The sequence below is a fragment of the Portunus trituberculatus genome, chromosome 47 (genome assembly GCF_017591435.1).
Source record: "Portunus trituberculatus isolate SZX2019 chromosome 47, ASM1759143v1, whole genome shotgun sequence".
Lineage (NCBI taxonomy): Eukaryota > Metazoa > Arthropoda > Malacostraca > Decapoda > Portunidae > Portunus > Portunus trituberculatus.
The window spans coordinates 10,424,172-10,448,048 of NC_059301.1; the positions used below are offsets into that span (position 1 = coordinate 10,424,172).

General features: G+C 39.6%; 1 protein-coding gene across 8 annotated transcripts in view; it reads left to right on the forward strand.

The window, feature by feature from the left end:
* LOC123520628 (Kv channel-interacting protein 4-like) overlaps positions 1–23,877 on the forward strand; it is a 417,208-nt gene that overhangs the window by 358,372 nt on the left and 34,959 nt on the right. For all 8 annotated transcript variants that reach the window (XM_045283096.1, XM_045283095.1, XM_045283094.1 and 5 more), the window contains one exon: positions 22,709–22,779. In XM_045283096.1, the coding sequence (XP_045139031.1) occupies positions 22,709–22,779 (71 nt within the window). The remainder of the gene's footprint in view (positions 1–22,708; positions 22,780–23,877) is intronic.

Below are 23,877 nucleotides of genomic sequence, written 5' to 3' on the forward strand. Positions count from 1 at the left end.
GGCTATAGTACAAGATAAAGATGGCAAAGAGTGACTAGTAATTAGGGAAAGGCGTAACAAGAATTTCAGGTAGCAGAGCAAAAGGCAGACGATTGGAGAAGTACATGGATGGAATAGGAAAAATAGGAGGAGGTGGAAGAAGAGCCGCATGTATGTATATTGCAAATGACAAGAGATAGAGGGAGGTGGCAATACATGGGCGCTGATGTCTGCAGGGGCACGGCACTTCCATAGATAGATGGAAGCAAGTGGCAGTCAAAGGATGAAGGTGATGTGGCACGGAAGATGAAAACACAAGAGAATCAACGGAAGCAAGGGTGTAATGGCAGGTTTTTGGGGCAGCCATTTGTTGCATAAAGATATTATATTTCATTCCGGCTGGTGTGGAGCGTCACGCTTTGGGAGCAGTTGTGTTCAGTGTAATGTCCTGATTTCATTTCTTGTATTGGGAGTAAGTGAATTGGTTTCCTCTCCTTTAGTATCTTTGGGAGTGGAGACACTTGTTGTAATGTCTGTCTCCTCCCGTGTTGTTCAAGCTATCGACTGTGAACGAACGTGTTGCAAAATAACAAAACTATTTACCTTTGCTGTAATTATTTTCATTAAGACATTCATATATTTATGTATCTATACTTCTTTATCTACTAATTTACCTATCTTATCTATCCACATATTTTCATTTCGTTCGTATATCACTTTCTTTTCAGATTCAAATATTTCTGAATAAAAGATGAGTGAACTTTCTATACAAACACACAACCTGCCGAGTTCAGGAAAGAGTGAAACAGGAACAAATAATCCGAAAGAGAGATGTCATGAATGCAATATCACACACTGTGGCCTTCCTGTCAACCATGCAGGCAGGATGAAGCACAGCCGAGGAGAGAGAGAGAGAGAGAGAGAGAGAGAGAGAGAGAGAGAGAGAGAGAGAGAGAGAGAGAGAGAGAGAGAGAGAGAGAGAGAGAGAGAGAGAGAGAGAGAGAGAGAGAGAGAGAGAGAGAGAGAGAGAGAGAGAGAGAGAGAGAGAGAGAGAGAGAGAAACAGACAGACAGAGAGAAACAAACAGACAGAGAGAGAAACAGACAGACAGAGAGAAACAAACAGACAGAGAGAGAAACAGACAGACAGAGAGAGAAAAACAGACAGACAGACAGACAGACATATAAACAGACGGACAGGCAGACAGACCGACAAACAGACAGGCAGACAGAAAGACATATGAACAGAAAGACGGACAGACAGACAGAGAGGCAAACAGACAGACAGAGAGAGAGAGAGAGAGAGAGAGTGCGAGAGTGTGTGTGTGAGTGTGTGTGTGTGTGTGTGTGTGTGTGTGTGTCCGCGGAGGTGATATGAGCCACCTGTGGAGTGTCGTGGCTGCTTGCGGTGCGCTGAACATGGAGCAGAGACCCAGATGAAAGTGCTTAGGGGCAATGTGGTGCGTGTGAGACAATGAGCAAGGGAAGTGAAATGTGAAGAGAATGAGGAGTTGAAATGAATACCAGACGACTATTACATTGATGCATAGATACACAGATAGATAGACAGGTAGATAAATAGATAGGTAGATAGACAGACAGATAGATAGAAAGATAGATAGATAAATTAATAGATACATAGATAAATAGATAAACAGATAGATTAATAGATAGATAGGTTAATAGATAGATAGATAGAAAGAAAGATAGATAGATAGATAGATAGATTAATAGATAGATTGATAGAAAGGTAGATAGATTAATAGATCAACAGATTAATATATAGACAGATAGACAGAAAGATAGATAGACAGATATATAGACAGATAGATAGACAGATAAATAGATAGACAAATAGATAGAAAGCAAGATAGATAGATAGGCAAATAGATAGACAGTGTGAGTTACTGAGTGATTATATTTCACTCTATACTGTATTTATAAAAAGGACAGATAAGAAAATAAACTAAGAGACAGGCAAAGAGACAGACAGAGAGATAGATGAATAGAGAGATAGATAAGTAGATAAACAGACAGATAGATAAAAAAAAAGGCATACATGGATCAACTGCCTAAGCCTGGAAGAATACAACTACAGAGAAAAATATATATAAACGTATTTAACTTTGGCAATAAAAAATCTGAATTTGAATTTAATCTTGATAGAGAGAGAGAGAGAAAAAAAAAAAAGATACACACAAATAATAAGTACAAATCAATACACAGACTGACTGACTGACTGACTGACTGACTGACTGACTGACTGAATGGCTGACTGAGTGGCTGGCTGGCTGGACAAAGAAGCAGCCATGTAAATTACACCGAAACCTTTCACCTCCCAATACAACACAACGCAACACAACACAGTACAGCACCGCAGCGAACAGCCACAGAAGGAGAAGGACATACTGTAGAAGATTCCCTTGTGCGTTGCCGAGCGTCGAGGAGTGACTGACAAGATTGCACATCAACACTCCCACTGCCACCCAACCCAAGCACATAAGTAATTTTTCGTGCCATACCAAACGGAATGGGACTATTGGGCGCCGCCGTTTGGGCGCGGTCGTTTGGGCACGGCCTTTTGGGCGCCAGCTGACAGTTTGGCTCGGCCGTTTGGGCGCCAGCTGTTTTGGCGCCAATATTTATTTTGTATTTTTATTTTGTATTTTGTTTTTGTACATTTGCTATATATTTTGTTTAAATCTCTTAAGATCATTTGGTGTTTGGAGATAAAAAAAATCTAAAAACTTTATTTAAGACTAAAAACACATTAAAATTAAAATCCATTAAACAATACATAGTTTTATTTAGTTCATTTGATAGTTATGAGCAAGACTTCTTAAATACTCGACTGCATCCATGTTTTCAAATCTACAAACAATTTCATGAATTCTCCTGTCTGCATCCCTATATTTTTTTAGTTTTTGTGGTGGCTCATGACCGGCAAGTAGTTTTTCATAATAAGCATCTCTGCCTTTCTGTACTTTACGTAGGCCATCAATTAGTCTCCATATGGTTGGATGTTGCATGCCTAGTTCGTATTGAAGACGACGGTGTGCTGCCTCAGCATTATTGTTTGTGCGGTCTTCCCCATTTAGCGTTCTCTGATAGAGGTTCCAAATTTCAGGGAGAAATAGAGGAGCTCGTCTCCCATTTCCTCGTCTGTTTTGACGACCAACATATGTGTCCTCAAACCAATTCAGCAAATCTTGAAGCTCTTGCGGCAGTTCGGTCGACAGAGCATCTAAATATTCATCGATCTTGTCCAAAGGCACAAAGGCAGTGGCAATAATCATTTTAGCCTTCAAAGCGAAATCTGGATCAGTGTTATACAAACTAATGAACCCCTGTCTAGCTAGATGTTTTTGCATATTTTGAGCTAAATGAAAAAAACATCCTTTTATTTGAACATCAGGGAATGCTTCCTTCATAGCACTGTGTGCAGCTTGCTCAAAATCGCAAACAATTGAACTAGGTTTCAAGTTGGGTTCAGTTTCCTTCAATAACTCAAACATTTTCACATATGTGGCGCGTTGCTTGTTGGGCAAAAGAGCATAAATTGTAGGGTGAACTCCTCCGTGTTTTGCTACCAAGATTATATAAATCTGACTAAAGAGGCTGGGGACAATACTGAATGTGCCATCGGCAAACCACATATCCGATGTCACTAAGTGGTGAAGCCAACTTTGTCTCCCGAAGATTAATATCCGGTCGTTACCTGGTCCGCTATCACATAGTAAAAAATTTTCTTCCACTCCCGGCTGAGGCACGTACACTCTGTAGCATTCTGGCACAAACAATTGCTGTAAGTCAGCTGGATTGGTGGGGGCGTCTAGTAATAAATTACGCTTCCTGCGAATTATTTTCCTCAAAGCAGACATGTTAGGAACGGCAGCAAGACTGGCTTGGGACATGTCTGTCAAACATTCATTAACCACAACAGTTGGGGGTTCAAGGGTTTCTTCAGCTCTTTTCTTTATTTTAGTTTTCACAAGTGCAACCTCTACTTCAGCAGCACAGGCTTCATGTGAATGACTGTTAAGCTCTAACACCACCTCTCCTGCTTTAGTATGGAGCCGTGCTTTACACCGATTTTTTTGCTCACAACGCCAATATTTTAACTCGCTGTCAGCTTTGCTTGCCTTATCAAAGACGTATAGGAATCCGTTATGAGTAAATTTCTCCTTACCACGTTTCGTTAAAATATTGTCTGCCATCTTATACGTAAAACGAATGTATAAGTGACAGTGTTAACAGAGTTTACTCAACGGAAGCTATGGAGCGACTGATTCAAGTGTAACAGTCTCACTGGTAGTCCCACACTGGCCTTTAACTCAGTCGCCCTCTATAGGTAGTCAAAGGAAACAACTAAATGATTCAAGAGCTAGTTATCCTGTTTCTAATTGAACTCTATTATCATTCTTCATGCTATATCTTCATTTATCGAATTAAACGATCTTAAGAGATTTATTTAAAACATAAAACTAATTTACTAAAACAAAATACAAAATAAAATTACAAAAAACAAAATACAAAATAAAAATATAAAATAAATATTGGCGCCAAAACATCCGTCGCCAAATAGGCCGGCGTCAAAACAGCTGGCGGCCAAACGACCGAGCCAAAACGGCGGCGCCAAAACGGCGGCGCCAAATAGTACCAAACCCCATACCAAACTTACGTGAGTTTGGTACCTATGAAACGCAGTGACAAGGAAGGCAATAAGGGCAGAAAAGAAAGCAAAAAAGGCATCATAACTGAGGTCGCTTGGGAGAACTGAACCGTTATACCACAATATTTGATCAAGTAGTTGGAAGATGGGAAAAAAAAGGGAAAACAGGAAAAATAGAAGAGCAGACGAGAAATAGAAAGTAAAGAGAGAGAGAGAGATGACGAGTAATAGAGGAGGAAAAGGAATAGAAGACAACAAAAATGAAAGAGAAAAGACGTTTGATAAGAGGAAGAGATAATGAGACAGGAGAAAGTAAAGAGAGAGGAAACAAGAAAATCAGGAAAAGAGAGAGAGGTGGTTAGAGATGGAGATGGAAAAAATGACGAGTAATAGAGGAGGAAAAGGAAAAGAAACGGAACAAAAAAATGAAAGAGAAAAGATATTTGTTAAGAGGAAGAGATAACGAGAAAGGAGAAGGTAAAGTGAGAGAAAACGAGATAAAGAATCGAGTAAAGAGAAAGAGAAAGAGAGAGAGAGAGAGAGAGAGAGAGAGAGAGAGAGAGAGAGAGAGAGAGAGAGAGAGGTGCATGGTTAGTGATTAAGAGATGAAAGAAATGGTTGGATGAGGGAAAAATGATATATCTTGGATTAAGGAACTGGATGTTGGATGAATGGAGATAAGAGGAACGCGAGGAGCTTGTATGCGGAGAGGAAAGGAGAGTAAGGTTGTGTACGTGAAGGGAGAGAAGACAGCAGAAGGCCTTGGCGGAAAGGTCAAGAGAAAAAAGGGAAATGTTACAAAAGAAAAAAAAATTGAGGAAAAAAAAGGTTGCAGAGAAGTTGGAATGACGGAAAAGTAGAACAAGAAGAAATTGGATGAAAGATGAGGAGACGAGTTTGAATAAAGGAACAAAAAGAGATGAAAAGGGATGACGGAGGAAGAAGGGACGTGAGAAAAGAAGAATGTTCAAGATTTTAATGAAGGACATAAGGATTAGGAGAGGAAGGGAAATGAAAATAGACAAAAGGAGAAAGAAAAAGAGAGGTTTGATGAAAGAAAAGAGAACAGACGAGATAAAAAAGAAAGAAATATCAAGGAAGACAGGTAGAGAGAAGAGGCAAAATAGATGAGAGAGAGAGAGAGAGAGAGAGAGAGAGAGAGAGAGAGAGAGAGAGAGAGAGAGAGAGAGAGAGAGAGAGAGAGAGAGAGAGAGAGAGAGAGAGAGAGAGAGAGAGAGAGAGTAGACTAGAGGAAGAAAAGGGATAAAACTAAAATAAAATAAAAGAAAGATAGCTTGATAAAATTGAGGATTCTTGGTAAATTGAATAGATACATACATAAAAAAATGAGAAGAGAGGACTAGTTGATTAAAAAAAACTAATAAGATGATATCAAATAAAGAAAGGAGAGGAGATAAGGTGGACGATGAAGAGGAGCTAGAAAGAAACATAAAGGAAGAAGAGAACCTGGTGATGAAATGAAAGAGAGGAAAGAAAAAGAAGTCAGAAGACGGAAAGGAGCATAAAGAACAGGAAGAAAAAAATAAAATAAAAAGACAGAAGTTGATGAATAAATTTAAAGACAACAGGAGAAACGAAATGGAGCAGAGAAAATAGAATAAAAAGAAGAGGAAAATAAAGACAGAAGTTGACCAATAAATGAAAAATAACAGGAGAGAAGAATAAATGAGGGGAATCTATGCAACTTGGCACCCTCTGAGGACCTACGTGGCTCTCATTTGTCTTTCCTTTATGATCCATCGAGGTGGTGGCGAGGCACAAAACTTAACAGGGGGTTTTCAAGTCTTCCCTTTTCCAGGTGAACGAACCCTAAGAAATTTGACCTTCAGTGGCAGGAAAAATTACTTTGTTTAATCCTTCACGTAAGAAAAGTAATAAGGAGAAAAAATGAATAAGAGGAGGAGAAGGAGGAGGAGGAGGAGGAGGAGGAGGAGAAGGAGAAGGAGGAAGAGGAGGACGATGAGAGGGAAGAAGAAGAAGAAGAAGAAGGAGGAGGAAGAGGAGGACGAAGAGAGGGAAGAAGAAGAAGAAGAAGAAGAAGAAGAAGAAGAAGAAGAAGAAGAAGAAGAAGAAGAAGAAGAAGAAGAAGAAGAAGAAGAAGAAGAAGAAGAAGAAGAAGAAGAAGAAGAAGAAGAAGAAGAAGAAGAAGAAGAAGAAGAAGAAGAAGAAGAAGAAGAAGAAGAAGAAGAAGAAGAAGAAGGAGGAGGAGGAGAGAGGAGAGGAAGAAGAAGAAGAAGAAGAAGAAGAAGAAGAAGAAGAAGAAGAAGAAGAAGAAGAAGAAGAAGAAGAAGAAGAAGAAGAAGAAGAAGAAGAAGAAGAAGAAGAAGAAGAAGAAGAAGAAGAAGAAGAAGAAGAAGAAGAAGAAGAAGAAGAAGAAGAAGAAGAAGAAGAAGGAGGAGGAGGAGGAGGAGGACGAGGAGAGGGAAGAAGAAGAAGAAGAAGAAGAAGGAAAATGATGATGAAGAACAATAACAAGAACAAGAACAAGAAGAACAAGAACAAGAAACAGGAAGAGGAGGAGGATAAGGATTTTGTTAACCTATGATATTAGTACAGCATAATAGTTTAATGTTTTGATATTTAGTCTGGTTTTAGATACAATATTAACGTGATAAACAGATATGGTCAAAAACTCCTCCACTTATCTCAGAGGAACATAAGAACATCACACACAATAGAATGAAACTTAATACGCCGTGAAATAATGTACGAAATATAAACGAATCCTGAAGTTGTATATATAAATGTATATAATTCATACTATATATAATTCAGACATTGAGCTATAGTAGACCTGAGTGAAATGCATTACAGTGTGACAACAATCAACAATCTGAAGCATAGCGAGTGTCTCAAACAATAATTAACCTGCGAATTCTGAACTTTACCTTAACATTCATACAGAAATTTCGAAATGACAAGTGTAGGGACAAAATATTCTATAATGAGAGAAAAAGAATCGTTAGTACATTTCCACCTGTCAAGAGTGAGCAGTGAATAGTGATAAGATAAACAAAAAACCTTTCTAGTTGTCAGCTTTCCAATATCGGCAGTATTTATTTATCTATTCGTTTAGATCTTTCTTTCATTTTTGTATATTCCATGATATTCAGGCTACATATTTCTAAGACAGAGAGAGATTGCACTCCCTTTAGATATTGAGCTTATTCATAAAACGATGTAAGGAAACAGCAAATTGCATACAGTTCAACAAATCATTCGAGCTTTGTATGGCCGTATTTCCAAGGCGCTACACTAACAGAATAAGACAACTATGTATTTATAGGACAGGAAGATTATACTAATTTATACCAAGGTGGAAAGTAACTGCAGATTCCATACACTCTGGCAAATGAAGAGTGAAAAAAAGGTGATGATGTTAATTGACAGTATTCTTGTTAGTGTTTTGCAGGAATATTCTATACAACAATTGAAATCTAAAAGTAAACAGTAATTTCCTTAGTGTTTCAGTGAATAAAGAGTATATATCTGAGAGAGAGAGAGAGAGAGAGAGAGAGAGAGAGAGAGAGAGAGAGAGAGAGAGAGAGAGAGAGAGAGAGAGAGAGAGAGAGAGTACATACACTTGGCTGTAGTGAAGCTGTAGTGAAGCATGGCGGCGCTACCCTCGTGTTGATCCTCCCTCGAGGATCTGAGTTTAATGCGTAGCTGGAAAAAGATGTGGAGGTAACCTGAGCACAGCCGGATACGACCGTTAGTGTTTTGTTTTTTAATCGTAAACTGAAATCACTACAGGAAATACACACACACACACACACACACACACACACACACACACACCGGTAGCTCAGTGGTTAGAGCGCTGGCTTCACAAGCCAGAGGACCGGGGTTCGATTCCCCGGCCGGGTGGAGATATTTGGGTGTGTCTCCTTTCACGTGTAGCCCCTGTTCACCTAGCAGTGAGTAGGTACGGGATGTAAATCGAGGAGTTGTGACCTTGTTGTCCCGGTGTGTGGTGTGTGCCTGGTCTCAGGCCTATCCGAAGATCGGAAATAATGAGCTCTGAGCTCGTTCCGTAGGGTAACGTCTGGATGTCTCGTCAGAGACTGCAACAGATCAAACAGTGAATCACACACACACATACACACACACACACACACACACACACACACACACACACACACACACACACACCTAAAAAAAAGAAAGCAAGATAGAAAAAAAACTAGAAGAGTCACTTACTTCTTCAGACATAAGGTGGATACTCGTAATCTGAATCTCCGAGTGGAAAATGTGTGCAGTGTTTCCTTTTTTTTTCATACAAACTGAGAAACACACGACATGAAACGCAATATGAATCACACACACACACACACACACACACACACACACACACACACACACACACACACACACACACACACACACACACACACACACACACACACACACACACACATACACACACACACAGTTGACAGAGACAGAAGGATCGCTCTCTCTCTCTCTCTTATTGTGAAGAAAATTGTGAGAAGTAATTGATTTTTAGAGATTGTCAGTGAAAAGGTATGAATAGGTTTGATATTGTGTGTTTGGATAATCATACAAAAAGTACAGCTATCTATCTATCATGGTAAATAGATACTTCTTTTTAGACACACTAGAAAAATAAATCTTGTACTGAAAACGTAATAAGAATCTCACAGTTATTTCCCACATCCACATAATCAATATAGACGCAGGAAAGGAAGTCATGTGTTGCATCCTCAGACACCAGGGAAACTGATACGACACAGAGGTAGGTAGCAGCTCATTGTAATCCCCCTTCCATTACTCCCTGCCCTACAAACCTGTTACCACCGAGACAACAAGCTCCTTCCCTGCATTGTCTTTAATTCAATCCATAATTCTAAGGCACCTTCAAGATCCTTCACCAGATTTGCTGCTTTTGTAATATTCTTTTTTTAACGTGTAAAGGAGACTGGAATACAGTTATAAAAAGCTAGTACAGAAAAATACAAATGTGTGGGCAAAATTACTTCCGGAACTGAGTTGAAATTATTAATATTTTTTAGGTAATTAATGTTCTTAGTTATTCTTTTTCTAGAATCTAATACATAGCAAGATATAAAAAAAACAAGGTAAAACTGGTAAGAATATTCTGCGGTTTACCAGTAAAAGGGAAGAATTTGTGAAGGTACAACAAATACTGGTGAATTGGAACTACGCTTGCAAGGTGGCAGAATAATGGAACTCTACATCGCGCTGCTGGTGATCGCCCTCTTGTTGCCGTGCCCCATGCCACGAATCTTCCTTTCCACATCATACATTTTCCTAGTGTGGCTGAACTCAGTGTAGGTTGTAATAGTGGCGATGATGTGACAGGAATTCATCGCTAACCACCTTCCCTCACTTGAGTCTCTGTACTTCTGCTTCATCTGCTTGCTGACCGAAACTTCCTTCTCCCTCTGGAAGCATTCAGAGTATCACAGGAACGTGCTGCCGTGGATTAATCTATGTGCGTGGTACACAGATAGATTGCCGCCGTGGTTGTACAACGAATGACTTGCAATCGACAGCTGTTAAGGTTCAAATATGTGTAGTGAAAGATTACTTCGTCTTGGTACCGCATTTTCAAACGTGATGTTGTTTTATCTCAGATATTTATAAGAGAAGCTATTGAAATTTTCAGCGATATTTTAATGTATGTGGATCATTATTTAATTGAGTTTCTGTATCATCACTGGAACAAAGCACCAGAAAATCGTATTATATGAAGCCTACGGGAATACATCTGGATTTTTAATAGAAACGTATTTTCTTTTTCAACAAAAAGCTGGAAATAGTCATAAACATGTCATTTAACAGAAATTGATAAATAAAGAGAATTTTGAAGCATAAGAGATCACACATCATTTGATAAAGCAGAATAATGTGAGTTTTCATGCTCCGAAAAATCAACTCGGGAATTTTGTACTTTAGGAGAATCTTTTGACACGTGTTACAGGAAATTAAACACCAATGCCACCACCACACAGACTGACAAGTACAGACAATGAAAATTATACTGAAAAAAAATTGTTACAACATTATCTCGCAGAACTCAAGAATTGATACATGGAGAGCAGTAACCATGTACCAGGACGGCATCCGAGGACAGATCCATGTATAATTAGGAAAGCAAAGATGTACCTTCCTCGCTTTCCACGTCGGAATAATTGTTACAATCCACAGTGAAAATTCCTTCTCTTCGTTCATTAGCATCAATCTTCAGACTAATTACATTTGTACTCATTTGCTGCGAGGCTCAGTAATAATAGGACGGTAGATCATACTTTACATTAACGCTAGAGTGGCTCATAAATTACTAGTCACAATATAACACTTATTGCTGCACTCCAAAAACCAAGGATGATGTTTGTAAGCACCTGAAGATTTGAATAACTCTATTTATTGTCGATGGCTTTTTTTTCATAATCGTATTTTAAACTTGCACAAGACCATTTTAATCATGTTTGAGTATGAAAAAGAGCAGTCAGTGTTCATCATTGAACATGTTCTCGGCATTCTCTCATACTTCCTTTTCTCCTCGTTCATCCACATGGAAATAGACGTTTTTAAGGCGTTCCTGATACAAGTACAATCATATTTCCTGTTCTCGGCATTTTCTCATACTTCTTTTTCTCCTCGTTCATCAACACAGAAATAGATTCCTTTTTTATGGTGTTTCTGATACAAATACATTCATATTTCTATTCATATTTTCTTATCATGGTTCTATCTGGGCAAGTCTTCCTGCCTTACATAAAAAAAAAAAACGTTCATTCGCTGGCGAGTAAATACCTCCTCTTGTTATCTTAGAAGTGACGGTGTGAGGGTGGCAGGAATGCTGGTTTGGGGAACGAGCCTCGGGGAGAGAAACTATCCAGCCCTGCTTGCTTAGGAGTGGAGATTTAATTACCAAGAGTAAACAAGGGGGAAGTACGTGGAGCCTTGATATTACTGCTGCTGTGTACCTAATGCGACGGAATGCTTGGTGATGTTGACAGAAAACGGAAGCATAATATTTGGTGACTCCGTACGTACACTTACCTAACTTCGTCCATTTTCTTTTTCATTTCTAGACGTCTTATCACTTAATCCTACGTATGTCTGCTCTTCTTCTTTATCTTTCGACTTTCATTTCTTCTCCCAGTAATAACGATGTGTTGCAATTATGTATATACTCTTCATTTACTCAATTATTTTGCTTTATGTTCCCTTTCAGTGCCATCACGCGTTTCCATATTCAATTTGTTTACTGTTTGTGGTTTTATACAGCTTCAGAAACTCATGTGGGGGATTTGAATAATGGAAACTGTGGCCATTAACCTTCTAACCTCTATAGACCCTTCCCAATCTAAATAAAAGTATCTAGTCATGCACAAATCTCAAAATAAAAATGTGTCCCAGTACTGAAGGGGTTAATGGCGTCTGTGTAGAGGCGGGTGGCAACAACAGATGAGGTAGAATTCTTGGGCCGCCACTCACTTGCCTCTCGCTCTCCATGTATCCTATCTATCCATAATGAAAATAAAGAACGTTACCAAACATCGCCTCCGTTTATTAGACATTTCTTTTTCTCTTTTCACACCTGTTGATCATATTTGCCTTTATTTGTTTTTACTATTTTATATATTTTCTGCAATTTTCTTTCTGTCTTCTCACTTTCTCATTCTTCTTTTCCTTTTTTGGGCTTTTCTTATTTTTTTTCCTGCACACTTCTTTCTTTCTTCTCACTTTCTCATTCTTCTTTTCCTTTTTTGAGCTTTTCTTATTCATTTTTCTACGCTCTTTATTCTGCCTTCTCGTTTTCTCATTCTTCTTTTTCTTTTATTGGGGGGAGGGCGTTTCTGATACAAGTACACTCATATTTTTCTCATATTTTCCTCCTATTGTTCTATTTTTTCTATGTCAAAAGTTCACTTCCTTCCTTATTCCCGTTTTGTTTTGTTTTCTTTCACCGGCCTGTCATTCTTCGTTCATTGTTTTCCTTCTTTGCCAACATGTTCAGTACACAGACATTCATATTTCTGATTTCAATTCCATTTTCTATTTTCTTACCCTTTCAGTTTCTCCTCCACTTTAGATCTAGCATTTCATATATCTCTCTTCCTTTATCATCAATTCAGTATTCTCCTCCTTCCTTCCTCTCTCCACATATTGTATCTACTCCGCTTTACCATCACTACTCTTCACCATCCCTTACCTCCTCCTCCTCCTGCTCCTCCTCCTCCTCCTCCTGCTCCTCTTCCTCCTTCTTCTCCTACTCCTCCTCCTCCTCGTGTATCCCCAATTAAGCTATTATTTCCATCCCTCCACTACACGGTCTCCCATCCATTGTTCCTCCTCCTCTTCCTCTTCTTCATCCTCCTCCTCCTCCTCCTCCTCCTCCTCCTCCTATTACGTTGGATGGAAGGGCGGGTGGAGGCTTCACTTCCCCTAAATCATCATATTTATCTCACTGTCTCTCAATAAGACTCCCTATCCAGAGTCTCAGAAGAATCAACAGGTCTATTTCAGTTTGGTCTATCATTTATGTTCCTTTATGTTTGTGTTCTTTGTCCACTTGTTCCTCTTGTTCCTTCTCTTCCTCCTGCCCTGCCTGCCCTGCTTGGTCTATCTCTTCCTCCTTTCTCCTCTATTCTATCACCCCCAACAGCCCATTTCCTCTTGCACACCTACCTTCCCTCACATTCTCTCTTTCCTTTCTGTCCCCTTCCGCCACTCCCTCCCTCCCTCCTTCCTTCCTTCCCTCCTTCCCTTGATACAGACACCTGTCATATAGAGAGGGTCAGCGGTGGAGTTGAGACGCGCGCACACACACACACACACACACACACACACACAGGTAGACCTCCTAAGCCTACCGAGCCCTCACCTGTCTAACCTCGTCCATATCGATTCGAGGGAGAGACACAAAATTATCTCGAAATATTTTATGAAAGAGCAGAAAAAAAAAAAAGTCAAGAGGAAAAAATGTGGAGAGATTTTATGGTCTGAAAAAAAAAATAAGAAAGTCAAGGGAAAAAAAAAAGTAGGTGAGTACAGATGGACTACTAATAGACGTATAGTAAGAAGTAAAATAGCAAAAAAAAAAAAAAGGAGAAAAGAAAAAAATAAGACTGACATATCTGTATTTATCTATTTGTCTATCTATCCATCCATCTATCTATCCGACCTCTCCATCTACCTAACAACCTACCCATCTATCTATCTATCTATCTATCTATCTATCTATCTATCTATCTATCTACCTATCTATCTACCTACCTTTCTAGCTTTGTCAAATTTTCTAAGGATATTCTCAAGGAGTTATTTATTAATAGGAAGAAAAAACAGGTACGTAAATAAAAAAAAAGAAAAAAGTGTTAAGGTGAGGAAGGCAAAATCAATATACAATATTTTTGACATGGAAAGTTCAAAGTAGTGAGCGAGAGATGAAGAGATGACAAGAGGAGGAGGAGGAGGAGGAGGAGGAGGAGGAGGAGGAGGAGGAGGAGGAGGAGGAGGAGGAGGAGGAGGAGAGGAGGAGAAGGAGAAGGAGAAGGAGAAGCAGAAGCAGAAGCAGGAAGCAGAAGCAGGAGCAGGAGCAGGAAGAGGAGGAGGAAGAGGAGGAGGAGGAGGAAAAGAAGAAGAAGGAGAAGGAAAAGAAGGAATAAAAGAAAAAAAAAGGAAAAGGAGAAATAGAAAGAAGAGGAGGAGGAAAAGAGAAAAATGAGAAAAGAAAAAAAAAGGAACGAGAAAAAAAATTAGAATAGAAAAAGAAGAATAAAAAAGAAAGAAAGACTGATGAAAAGGAAAACAAGAGAATAAATGACTAGACAGATTTATCAAGGAAAAATAAATAGGGATGATAAAAACAAAAAAAGATAAACAAGCAGAGGGTATTGCGCATCTACCGTACATGAGAGAGAGAGAGAGAGAGAGAGAGAGAGAGAGAGAGAGAGAGAGAGAGAGAGAGAGAGAGAGATAGATTGAGAGAGGTAATGAAGATAGAGAGAGAGAGAGAGAGAGAGAGAGAGAGAGAGAGAGAGAGAGAGAGAGAGAGAGAGAGAGAGAGAGAGAGAGAGAGAGAGAAAGATGGACATGAGAATGGTGATGGTAGGTCTAAGTCACGGCCAGCAGAGGGCATCCGGACATCACCATCCGTAACCAAGGCAACCAAGACCGCGCATCCGCCCATGATGGAAGGGTGATGTCTCTCTCTCTCTCTCTCTCTCTCTCTCTCTCTATTTCTCTCTCTCCATTAGTTTCTCTCTCTCTCTCTCTCTCTCTCTCTCTCTCTCTCTCTCTCTCTCTCTCTCTCTCTCTCTCTCTCTCTCTCTCTCTCTCTCTCTCTCTCTCTCTCTCTCTCTTTCTCTCACTCTCACACCCTCTCTCTTTCTCTCTCTCTCACTCTCCCTTTCCATAACTCTCTCTCTCTCTCTCTCTCTCTCTCTCTCTCTCTCTCTCTCTCTCTCTCTCTCTCCAGCACTCACGTATCAATCACCCTTTCATCTCCGTCTTTCTCCTTTCCTCGTTTCCTCCCTCCGTACCTACCTCCATTAGCTCTCTCTCTCTCTCTCTCTCTCTCTCTCTCTCTCTCTCTCTCTCTCTCTCTCTCTCTCTCTCTCCCTTTTATCACTTCCTTCATACACTTTTTCTGTTTTTTTTACCTCCTTATCCATCAATTTAAATTCCTTTTTCGTTCCCCTCTTCTCTCCTTTATCTTTCTTTCTACACATATTTCCTGTTTCCATTCCCCTTCCTCTCTCTCTCTCTCTCTCTCTCCATTCGTACGTTTTTCTTAGTCTTTTTCCTTGTTTCCACAGTTTTCGTCTCCTCTCTCTTTCTGTTTCTCTGTTTTTTTTTCTCTCTCTCTGTGTCTGTGTCGCTGTTTCTGTCTGTCTATCTGTTTGCCTCTCTCTCTCTCTCTCTCTCTCTCTCTCTCTCTCTCTCTCTCTCTCTCTCTCTCTCTACCATTTTCTACCATTTTTGGACAATAACCTCAAAAATTACCAACAATACTGCAGGGTTTTTTTATTCTCTTGTTTGTGTTTCTTTGTGTTCCTTGTCACTTTCCATTTCTCTCTCCCTCTCTTCACCTCGCCTCCTCCTCCTCCTCCTCCTCTAAATACGACCCACAACTGAGACACGCACACACTCTCTCTCTCTCACACACACACACACACACACACACACACACACACACACACACACACCTGTAATGCGGGCCACAGCCTGTCTGTCTGTTATTATTTTTTTATATTGTTGTTGTTGTTGTTGTTGTTGTTGTTGGTGGTGGTGGTGGTGGTGGTGGTAGGTGGTGGTGGTGGTGGTGGTGGTAGTGGTGTGGTGAGAGAGAGAGAGAGAGAGAGAGAGAGAGAGAGAGAGAGAGAGAGAGAGAGAGAGAGAGAGAGATTGGTGAGAAAATCGATCGTTACACAAACACACTTGCACCTGCCTTACGCCCACACACACACACACACACACACACACACACACACACACACACACACACACACACACACACACACACACACACACACACAGAAAACGGAAAATCAATCCAGCAAAACAAAAGAAAAGTGAGAATTACAGATTCTAAAAAGAAAAACACAAAAAAGAAAAGAAAACAAAACTTACTAACACAAGGAAAATATCAATGATCTCTCTCTCTCTCTCTCTCTCTCTCTCTCTCTCTCTCTCTCTCTCTCTCTCTCTCTCTCTCTCTCTCATCTACCCATATTCTACTTCTTCTTTTCCTACTTGATATAAATAACAATGAAAATAATCAGATTAACTCACAAAATTAAATTAATGAATATATAACTAGAGAAAATAAATAGAAAAATAAAAAAAGCAAGTAAATAAAGATAACTAGAGAAAAGAAATAGAAATAAATAAAAAAAAAGGTTAAAAAAAAAAAGAAAATATTAATTCAACTTTATCACAAGCTTGCAATTCGATCCTTCTTTTGTGTTCCCTTGTGTTTCCTTCCAAGTAACTCTTTCTCTCTCTCTCTCGCATATACAAGAGCCACCAAAAGACCTGCTTGCAATTCGCTTCTTCTTTTGTGTTCTCTTGTGTTTCCTGCCACGTACCTCTTTCTCTCTCCTACCATTTGGGGAGAAATCTTATTATTTACGCTTCAAAAAGATCGTGAGAGGACAAAATGATGGAGAGAGAGAGAGAGAGAGAGAGAGAGAGAGAGAGAGAGAGAGAGAGAGAGAGAACTGACAAAGGATGCTGCAAAGTAAAAAGAATGTAATATGATAAAATGACAGAGATGAAAAGTGGAGGGAAAAAAGGAGGAGGAAAAAAAAAGAAGAGGAAGAGGACGAGAGATGCAAAAGTGATGAGGGAAATAGAAAAACTGTCGTAAAAGTGAGGGAGAAACAAGATAGGCAATGATAATTACGCGAGAGAGAGAGAGAGAGAGAGAGAGAGAGAGAGAGAGAGAGAGAGAGAGAGAGAGATGTGAGGAAAGAGAATGTAAGTGACGGAAAACAACAACAAAAATAACAACAGCAGCAGCATCGCCACTATATAAACAAGACAATGATGGTGAGAAAGATGAAATTGAGATGAAAGGAGTAAAAATAGAGGTGAAGGAAGGAAGGAAGGAAGTAAGAAAGGAAGAAAAGAAGGAAGGAAGGAAGGAAGGAAGGAAGGAAGGAAGGAAGGAAGGAAGGAAAGAAGGAAGGAAGGAAGGAAGGAAGGAAGGAAGGAAGGAAGGAAGGAAGGAAGGAAGGAAGGAAGGAAGAAAGGAAGGAAGGAAGGAAGGAAAGAATGAAGGCGACACTCAGATGAGGAGGATAAATTCTTTACTTTGTATTCTCTTGATTGAACAACGCTCTGCAAAATGTTATTCATTCTGGAAGGAGAAGAATGTGTGAGGGTGAATACAGAAAATAAAAATGACGTTATATATGAAGCATGCTTTCTTTAATGTGTGGAAATTTCTACTGCTCCCTCTCCTTGTCTTTCTTCGCTTCTTTCAAGTACATCAACATCAGCAACAACAACAACACTTATTACCACCACTGCTATTACCACCACCACCACCACCACCACCACCACCACCACCACCACCACCACCACCACCACCAATAATAATAATAATAATAATAATAATAATATACATAATGCTGCTGTTGCCACCATTACACTACCACCACCACACACCACCACCACCACCACCACCACCACCACCACCACCACCACCACCACCACCACCACCACCAATAATAATAATAATAATAATAATAATAATAATAATAATAATAATAATAATAACCATAACCACCACCACCACCACCACCACCAACACCACCGCCACCACCACCACCACCACCACCACCACCACCACCACCACCACCACCACTACTACTACTACTACCACCACTACTACTACCACCACTACTACTACTACTACTACTACTACTACTACTACTACTACTTCTACTACCACCAGCACTAATATTGCCATTGATATTCATGATGATAATGGTAATAATAATAATGATAACAACAACAACAACAACAACAACAACAACAACAACAATAATAGAACTGACGATGAGAATTGTTACAAGTTTCCTTACACACACACACACACACACACACACACACACACACACACACACACAAAAAAAAAAATATATACATAAAATTGAATAAAGCAGATTGAATAAATTAATGAATAAATAAATGAATTAAAACAAAACTCCATAAAACAAACCCATTCACTCAGTTTCCATTTTTACCATTTTCAGAGCAACCCAACTTCCTCACCTTTGCTCCTCTTCCTCTTCCCCCTCCTTCCTTTATTTTTATTCCTGTTCCTCCTCTTCCTCCTCCTCGTCTTCCTCCTCTTTCTCATCCTTCTCCCGTATCCTCTTTCTCTCTCCACTTCTCCTCGTTCATAATCACGAATGGTCGCAGACTTGCCGTTCGTGTAATCCGGCAGTTAATCCAAACAAATCCGGATACGTAAATACGGCCTGACGCCATCTTTGTTGACGCTCTCTCTGGAGGCGGCGAGCAGGGAGAATGTAAGCCAGGCACGAGGAAAGGAGGGAGGGAGGGAGGGAGGGAGGGAGGGTAGGAGGGAGGGCAGGTGAGAGGAAAAGAGGCAAGAGAGAGGAAAAGTAGAGGAAAAGGAGGGATGATAAAAAGGGAAAGAAATGCATGAAAAAAATGTGTGTGTGTGTGTGTGTGTGTGTGTGTGTGTGTGTGTGTGTGTGTGTGTGTGTGTGTGTGTGTGTGTGTGTGTGTGTGTGTGTGTTATAATTTTAGTCTTCAAAAGTTGTTGCTATTGTTGTTATTGTTATTAGTTTATAATAACCTGTCTCGTTCCAGTTAGTATTTAAAATTCTACGGCTGCGGTGGTGGTAGTAGTGGAAAAAGTAGTAGTAGTAGTAGTAGTAGTAGTAGTAGTAGTAGTAGTAGTAGTAGCGGTGATGGTGGTGGTGTTAGCAATAGCTGTTGTGTGTTGTTGTTATTGTTGTTGTTGTTTCAATGTTTTTTCCTAGCTATTGTTATCATTTTCTCATTAACACCATCACCACCACCCCCATCACCTCCTTTATCATTATCCCCCTCTCTTTTCTATTTATTTTCGCATCCCTCCCTCTCACAGACACACGCGCTGACCCCAATCTGCATAGCCATCTCTTTTTTTTCTCTCCCTCACTAATTTTTCCAACGTTTTCTATTTTTCTTTTCACGTTCTGTTTGCATTTGCTCTTCCTGCTCCGATTTCAATTACGGCTCGCATTTCCAATTGCTATTAGTTCCCCGTCCGTGGTATTCAAAGCGTGGCAAGAAAAAATTTGTTCCCTTACTCAACTCGCTAAGTGAGCATGTAAAGTGGCCATATGTTAAATCAAAGTCTCGGTTTATACTATGAAGGACACAGAACCTTTTTTCTTTTCCTTTTTACGCTTTAAGTATTCATATTGCCTTTTCTTCTTAACTCCTTCAGTACCATGACGTGTTTTCACTTTCATTCTGGTTACTATTTGGTGATTTTATACAGCTTAAGATACCTATGTTGAGATTAGAATAGTGAGGACTGTGGCCATTAATATTCTCACCTCCATAGATTCTTCCTAATGTCAATAATGGTCTAATGGTACACAAATCTCAAGGTGAAAAATGTGTCCCAGTATTGAAGGGGTTAAGAACACAGCATTGAGGTTTTCATTGGTGATTTTACCGTTGTTGATATAGAATCCTTATTAAATCACAACTAGAATCATGTGAACCTTCGCTGAATCCATTAAAATATAGTCTAAAAAAACGAAGTAACGCTAAAGAATGCCGTCGTAGATACATTTGTCATTATTCACACTTCATGCATAAGTTGTGAGAGGACGAGGCATCTTCTGTCTCCCTGGTGAAAGTGTCATGTTCGGTGCATCATCATCCTGAGATTCATTGACATTCTCGAGGATATCTGAGTTGGTTTTTGCTTTGATGGTCGCCTAAAAGAAAATAAAAGACCAATGTGAGTGTTGCAAAGGATAGCAGAAGTGAATCTTGCCCCTCTCTGTTACTTCAACGGTGAAGTAAAAGTGCATCTTCCAGACAGACTTTCACTACACTTCGAATTGGATATTTGAGGAATCACGCTTCACTTCCTGTCACTTCAAACTGATCAAACCTGAGGCAAAAGTGTAGTTTCACTGTAACACTGTGTCAATTTTCTGTCACTTTAAGACAAGATAAATGCAGCATGGATACTTTTTTTCAAGACTTCGAGCTGAGAACTAGAAGTTATAGAGCAAAGTCCGTTCTACAAGTAAACACGAGGCAGCAACAGCAATAAAGTGCCCCGGCTGTGGACTTTGCGGGTAGCAGCCTAATCTTTCCCAAGTTAGTGTGATACCATGGCGATGGTTCCTGGGGCTCCCAGTGAGTTGCAGGGGGTGGTCGCGTCCTGTAGTCCATTAAGCTCACATAGAACTCGGCGTGTACAGAGGCGTGAAAGACGAGGTGATACGGTCTGTTTGTAGTGCAAACATAAGAGGAGAACAAACAGCAGGAAACTTAGTAGTCATTCCTAAAATTTCAGTACCAGCAGCAGCAGCAGCAGCAGCAGTAGTAGTAGTAGTAGTAGTAGTAGTAGTAGTAGCAGTAGCAGTAGCAGCAGCAGTAGCAGTAGCAGTAGTAGCAGTAGTAGCAGTAGTAGTAGTAGTAGCAGTAGTAGCAGTAGCAGTAGTAGCAGCAGTAGTAGCAAGTAGCAGCAGCAGTAGTAGCAGTAGTAGCAGCAGTAGCAATAGTAGTAGCATCCACCACAAGCATCCATTCCTTTAACTCACAGCACATGTAAGCTTTTCTTTTCATAACATACTCCACAGCTTTCTTATAAGTGTGTACATCATTTCTTGTGTCCTCGCTTCATTTTGTACTGAGGCGTTCAGGTAGGTATTGAGCGGGCCTGGGGAAATTAGAAATCCAACATAACACCTACGAAGTTCACAGACACTAGCAAATGAACTGATACTAACACGTTCCCTGTGATACTCTTCCTTCCTTGCCTTATAGAAACCAAACATTCTTTCCTCTTTCTTGCAAACCCTATATTCCATGTGTGTGTGTGTGTGTGTGTGTGTGTGTGTGTGTGTGTGTGTGTGTGTGTGTGTGTGTGTGTGTGTGTGTGTGTGTGTGTGTGTGTGTGCGTATGCGTGTGACTCTTATGCTAGAAAGAACTGATTATGATTCAGTCTGCAAGTGTGTTCATAAAATTTCTAAACTTTTTGATTGAATTGTACTTTCTACTTTTATGTTTATTTATAGTGATAAGGTTTAGTTTACTATGTGTTTAAGTTTTACCTATTTTTTTATAGTTTTAATAGTTTTATGTCAAGTGAAGTAGTATTTTAGTGTTTCTTAAGTATTATCATGTTTACGTTTTATTGGTTTTAATATGGACCATAACCATAAATGTATTAATCATAGAATATATTTTTGTATTCTTGTGGTCAATAAATACATGTATCTATCTATCTATCTATCTCTGTGTGTGTGTGAGTGGGTGGGTGTGCGGGACTGCGTGCGCTATGACAGCATCCCTCACGCATGAAGAAAAATCCATTTGTTTTTCTATCTCTATATCACCTCATTATCTTTTTTTACGTCATTAAATTACAGTGTCATCCGTCACTTTTCATTTCCTCTTTTTTTCCGTGCATTTCATCTTAGCATTTTTCATTTCTAATTTCAAAGATGTCACTGCTATTGATACATCATGATCAAATATCTTTTTTTTTTTTTTTTATTTGTGTGTGTGTGTCTGTGTTTCTTTCTTACTTATGTTATATTTCATTATTTTCTCTCCAAGTTCCATCTGCTCCGGATTTGTCTCTTTCCCCTATTTATTTCCGTGATCCATAAACACCATTATTTTTCCCTGTCATCAATAACTTGTCACCAATTAATTTCCTCTTCTATTAGTTTTATGTTATTGTCACGAGCACACTCACGTTTTTCTCATTCTTCCTTTCCTTTCTTCATTTCCGTTTCCAATTAACTACAATTCATAAAGTTGTTGTTTTTTTGTATGTTATTAATCACAAATCAATGCTCTTCCTCTTGCTTTTCTTTCTTTTTTTCAATATTAGATGAGTATATTGCATTACTTGTGTTCCTATAGAGACTCATTCAGCTTTTTGTTCATTTCACTTTTCTTTGCAGTGTTATTTACAAAGCAATAACACCCACATTATTTTTCTTTGGTTCGTTTTCTTTACTGTATTTTCTTCATCAACCCCTTCAGTACCAGGACGCGTTTTCATATTGATTCTGCTTACTATCTGGCGATTTTATACAACTTCAGAAACTTATGTGAGGGATTAAAATAGTAAAGACACTGGCTATTAATCTTCTGACCTCCATAGACCCTTCCTGATGTCAATACAATCGTCTAATGGCACCCAAAACTCATGGCAAAAATGTATCCCAGTACTGAAGAGGTTAAATAAAAGACATCCCTTGATTTACCTTACAAACGAGTCTAATGTTCCTTTCTCTCCCTCTCTCCCGGCCACAGACGCGACGGCCTACGCTCACTACGTCTTCAACACCTTCGACACAGACCACCAGGGATCCATCAGCTTCGAGGTGAGTTAATCCCTGGTAAACTCTGGAACTCCCTGCCTGCTTCTGTATTTCCAGCTTCTATGACTTGACTTCATTTAAGAGGGAGGGTTCAAGACATTCATCCATTTTTTTTTTTGGTTAACTCTCTCGGATCTGCAAGAGGACTGGCATCTTGGTGGGTCTTTTTTTTTCGTTTTATGCTGCTCTTAACCAACTTTCCTCTCTTATATGAAAAAAAAATCCTACTTTTACATCTTATCTCTCTTTTCCTGCTGCTACTGCTTCTATTTCTATTTCTGCTACTACTTCTGCTACCACCACCACCACTTTCACTACTAGTACTACTACTACTACTGCTACTACTCCTCTCTACTTACATAAAAACAACAGTAGCTATTTTTCCCTTTCCAGTAAATGGCACAATATGAGGAAGGGTGGCAAGGCAGGTTTTCTTTATCAATATTCTAATGTCAAAACTAATAGAGGCACAAAGTTAAGAAAAGTATATTTGATTTATTACATTCATTGAAAAGTAACGAAAACTGTCATATGAATTTTCTATTGCAATTCTCTCTTTTCCTTTCTCCTTGTCTTCATCCTTGATCTTTTTCTCTTTCTCCTTTTCTTTCACCTCCTCCTCCTCCTCCACCTCCTAATCCTCCTACTCCTCCTCTACCACTTTGTTTTCCTTTTATACCATTAAATAATCTCTCCATCCATCCATCCATCTCTCTCTCTCTCTCTCTCTCTCTCTCTCTCTCTCTCACGTGCCAAAGCCATCTTTCTACCCATAACAATGATTACTCCCATCTCCTCATCGGCTTCCTTTTAGCTTCTCTTTCATTTCCTTCCTCCTTCTGATTCCTTCTGCTTATACCTTGATGACAGCCACCACCACCCCAACCACCACCACCACCACCACCACCACCTCCACTACCACGACCACTGCTTCTATTCCACCTCCTCGTATTCCTCATCTTTCTAAAACCTCTACGTCTTTTCCTCCTCCTCCTGTTCCTCATCATTTTCCCTTTCTTCTCCATCTTCCTATTCACCTGTACCATAATGACGAGAGCCACCATCTTCATCTTCCTCTTCCTCTTCTTCATCTTCTTTTCT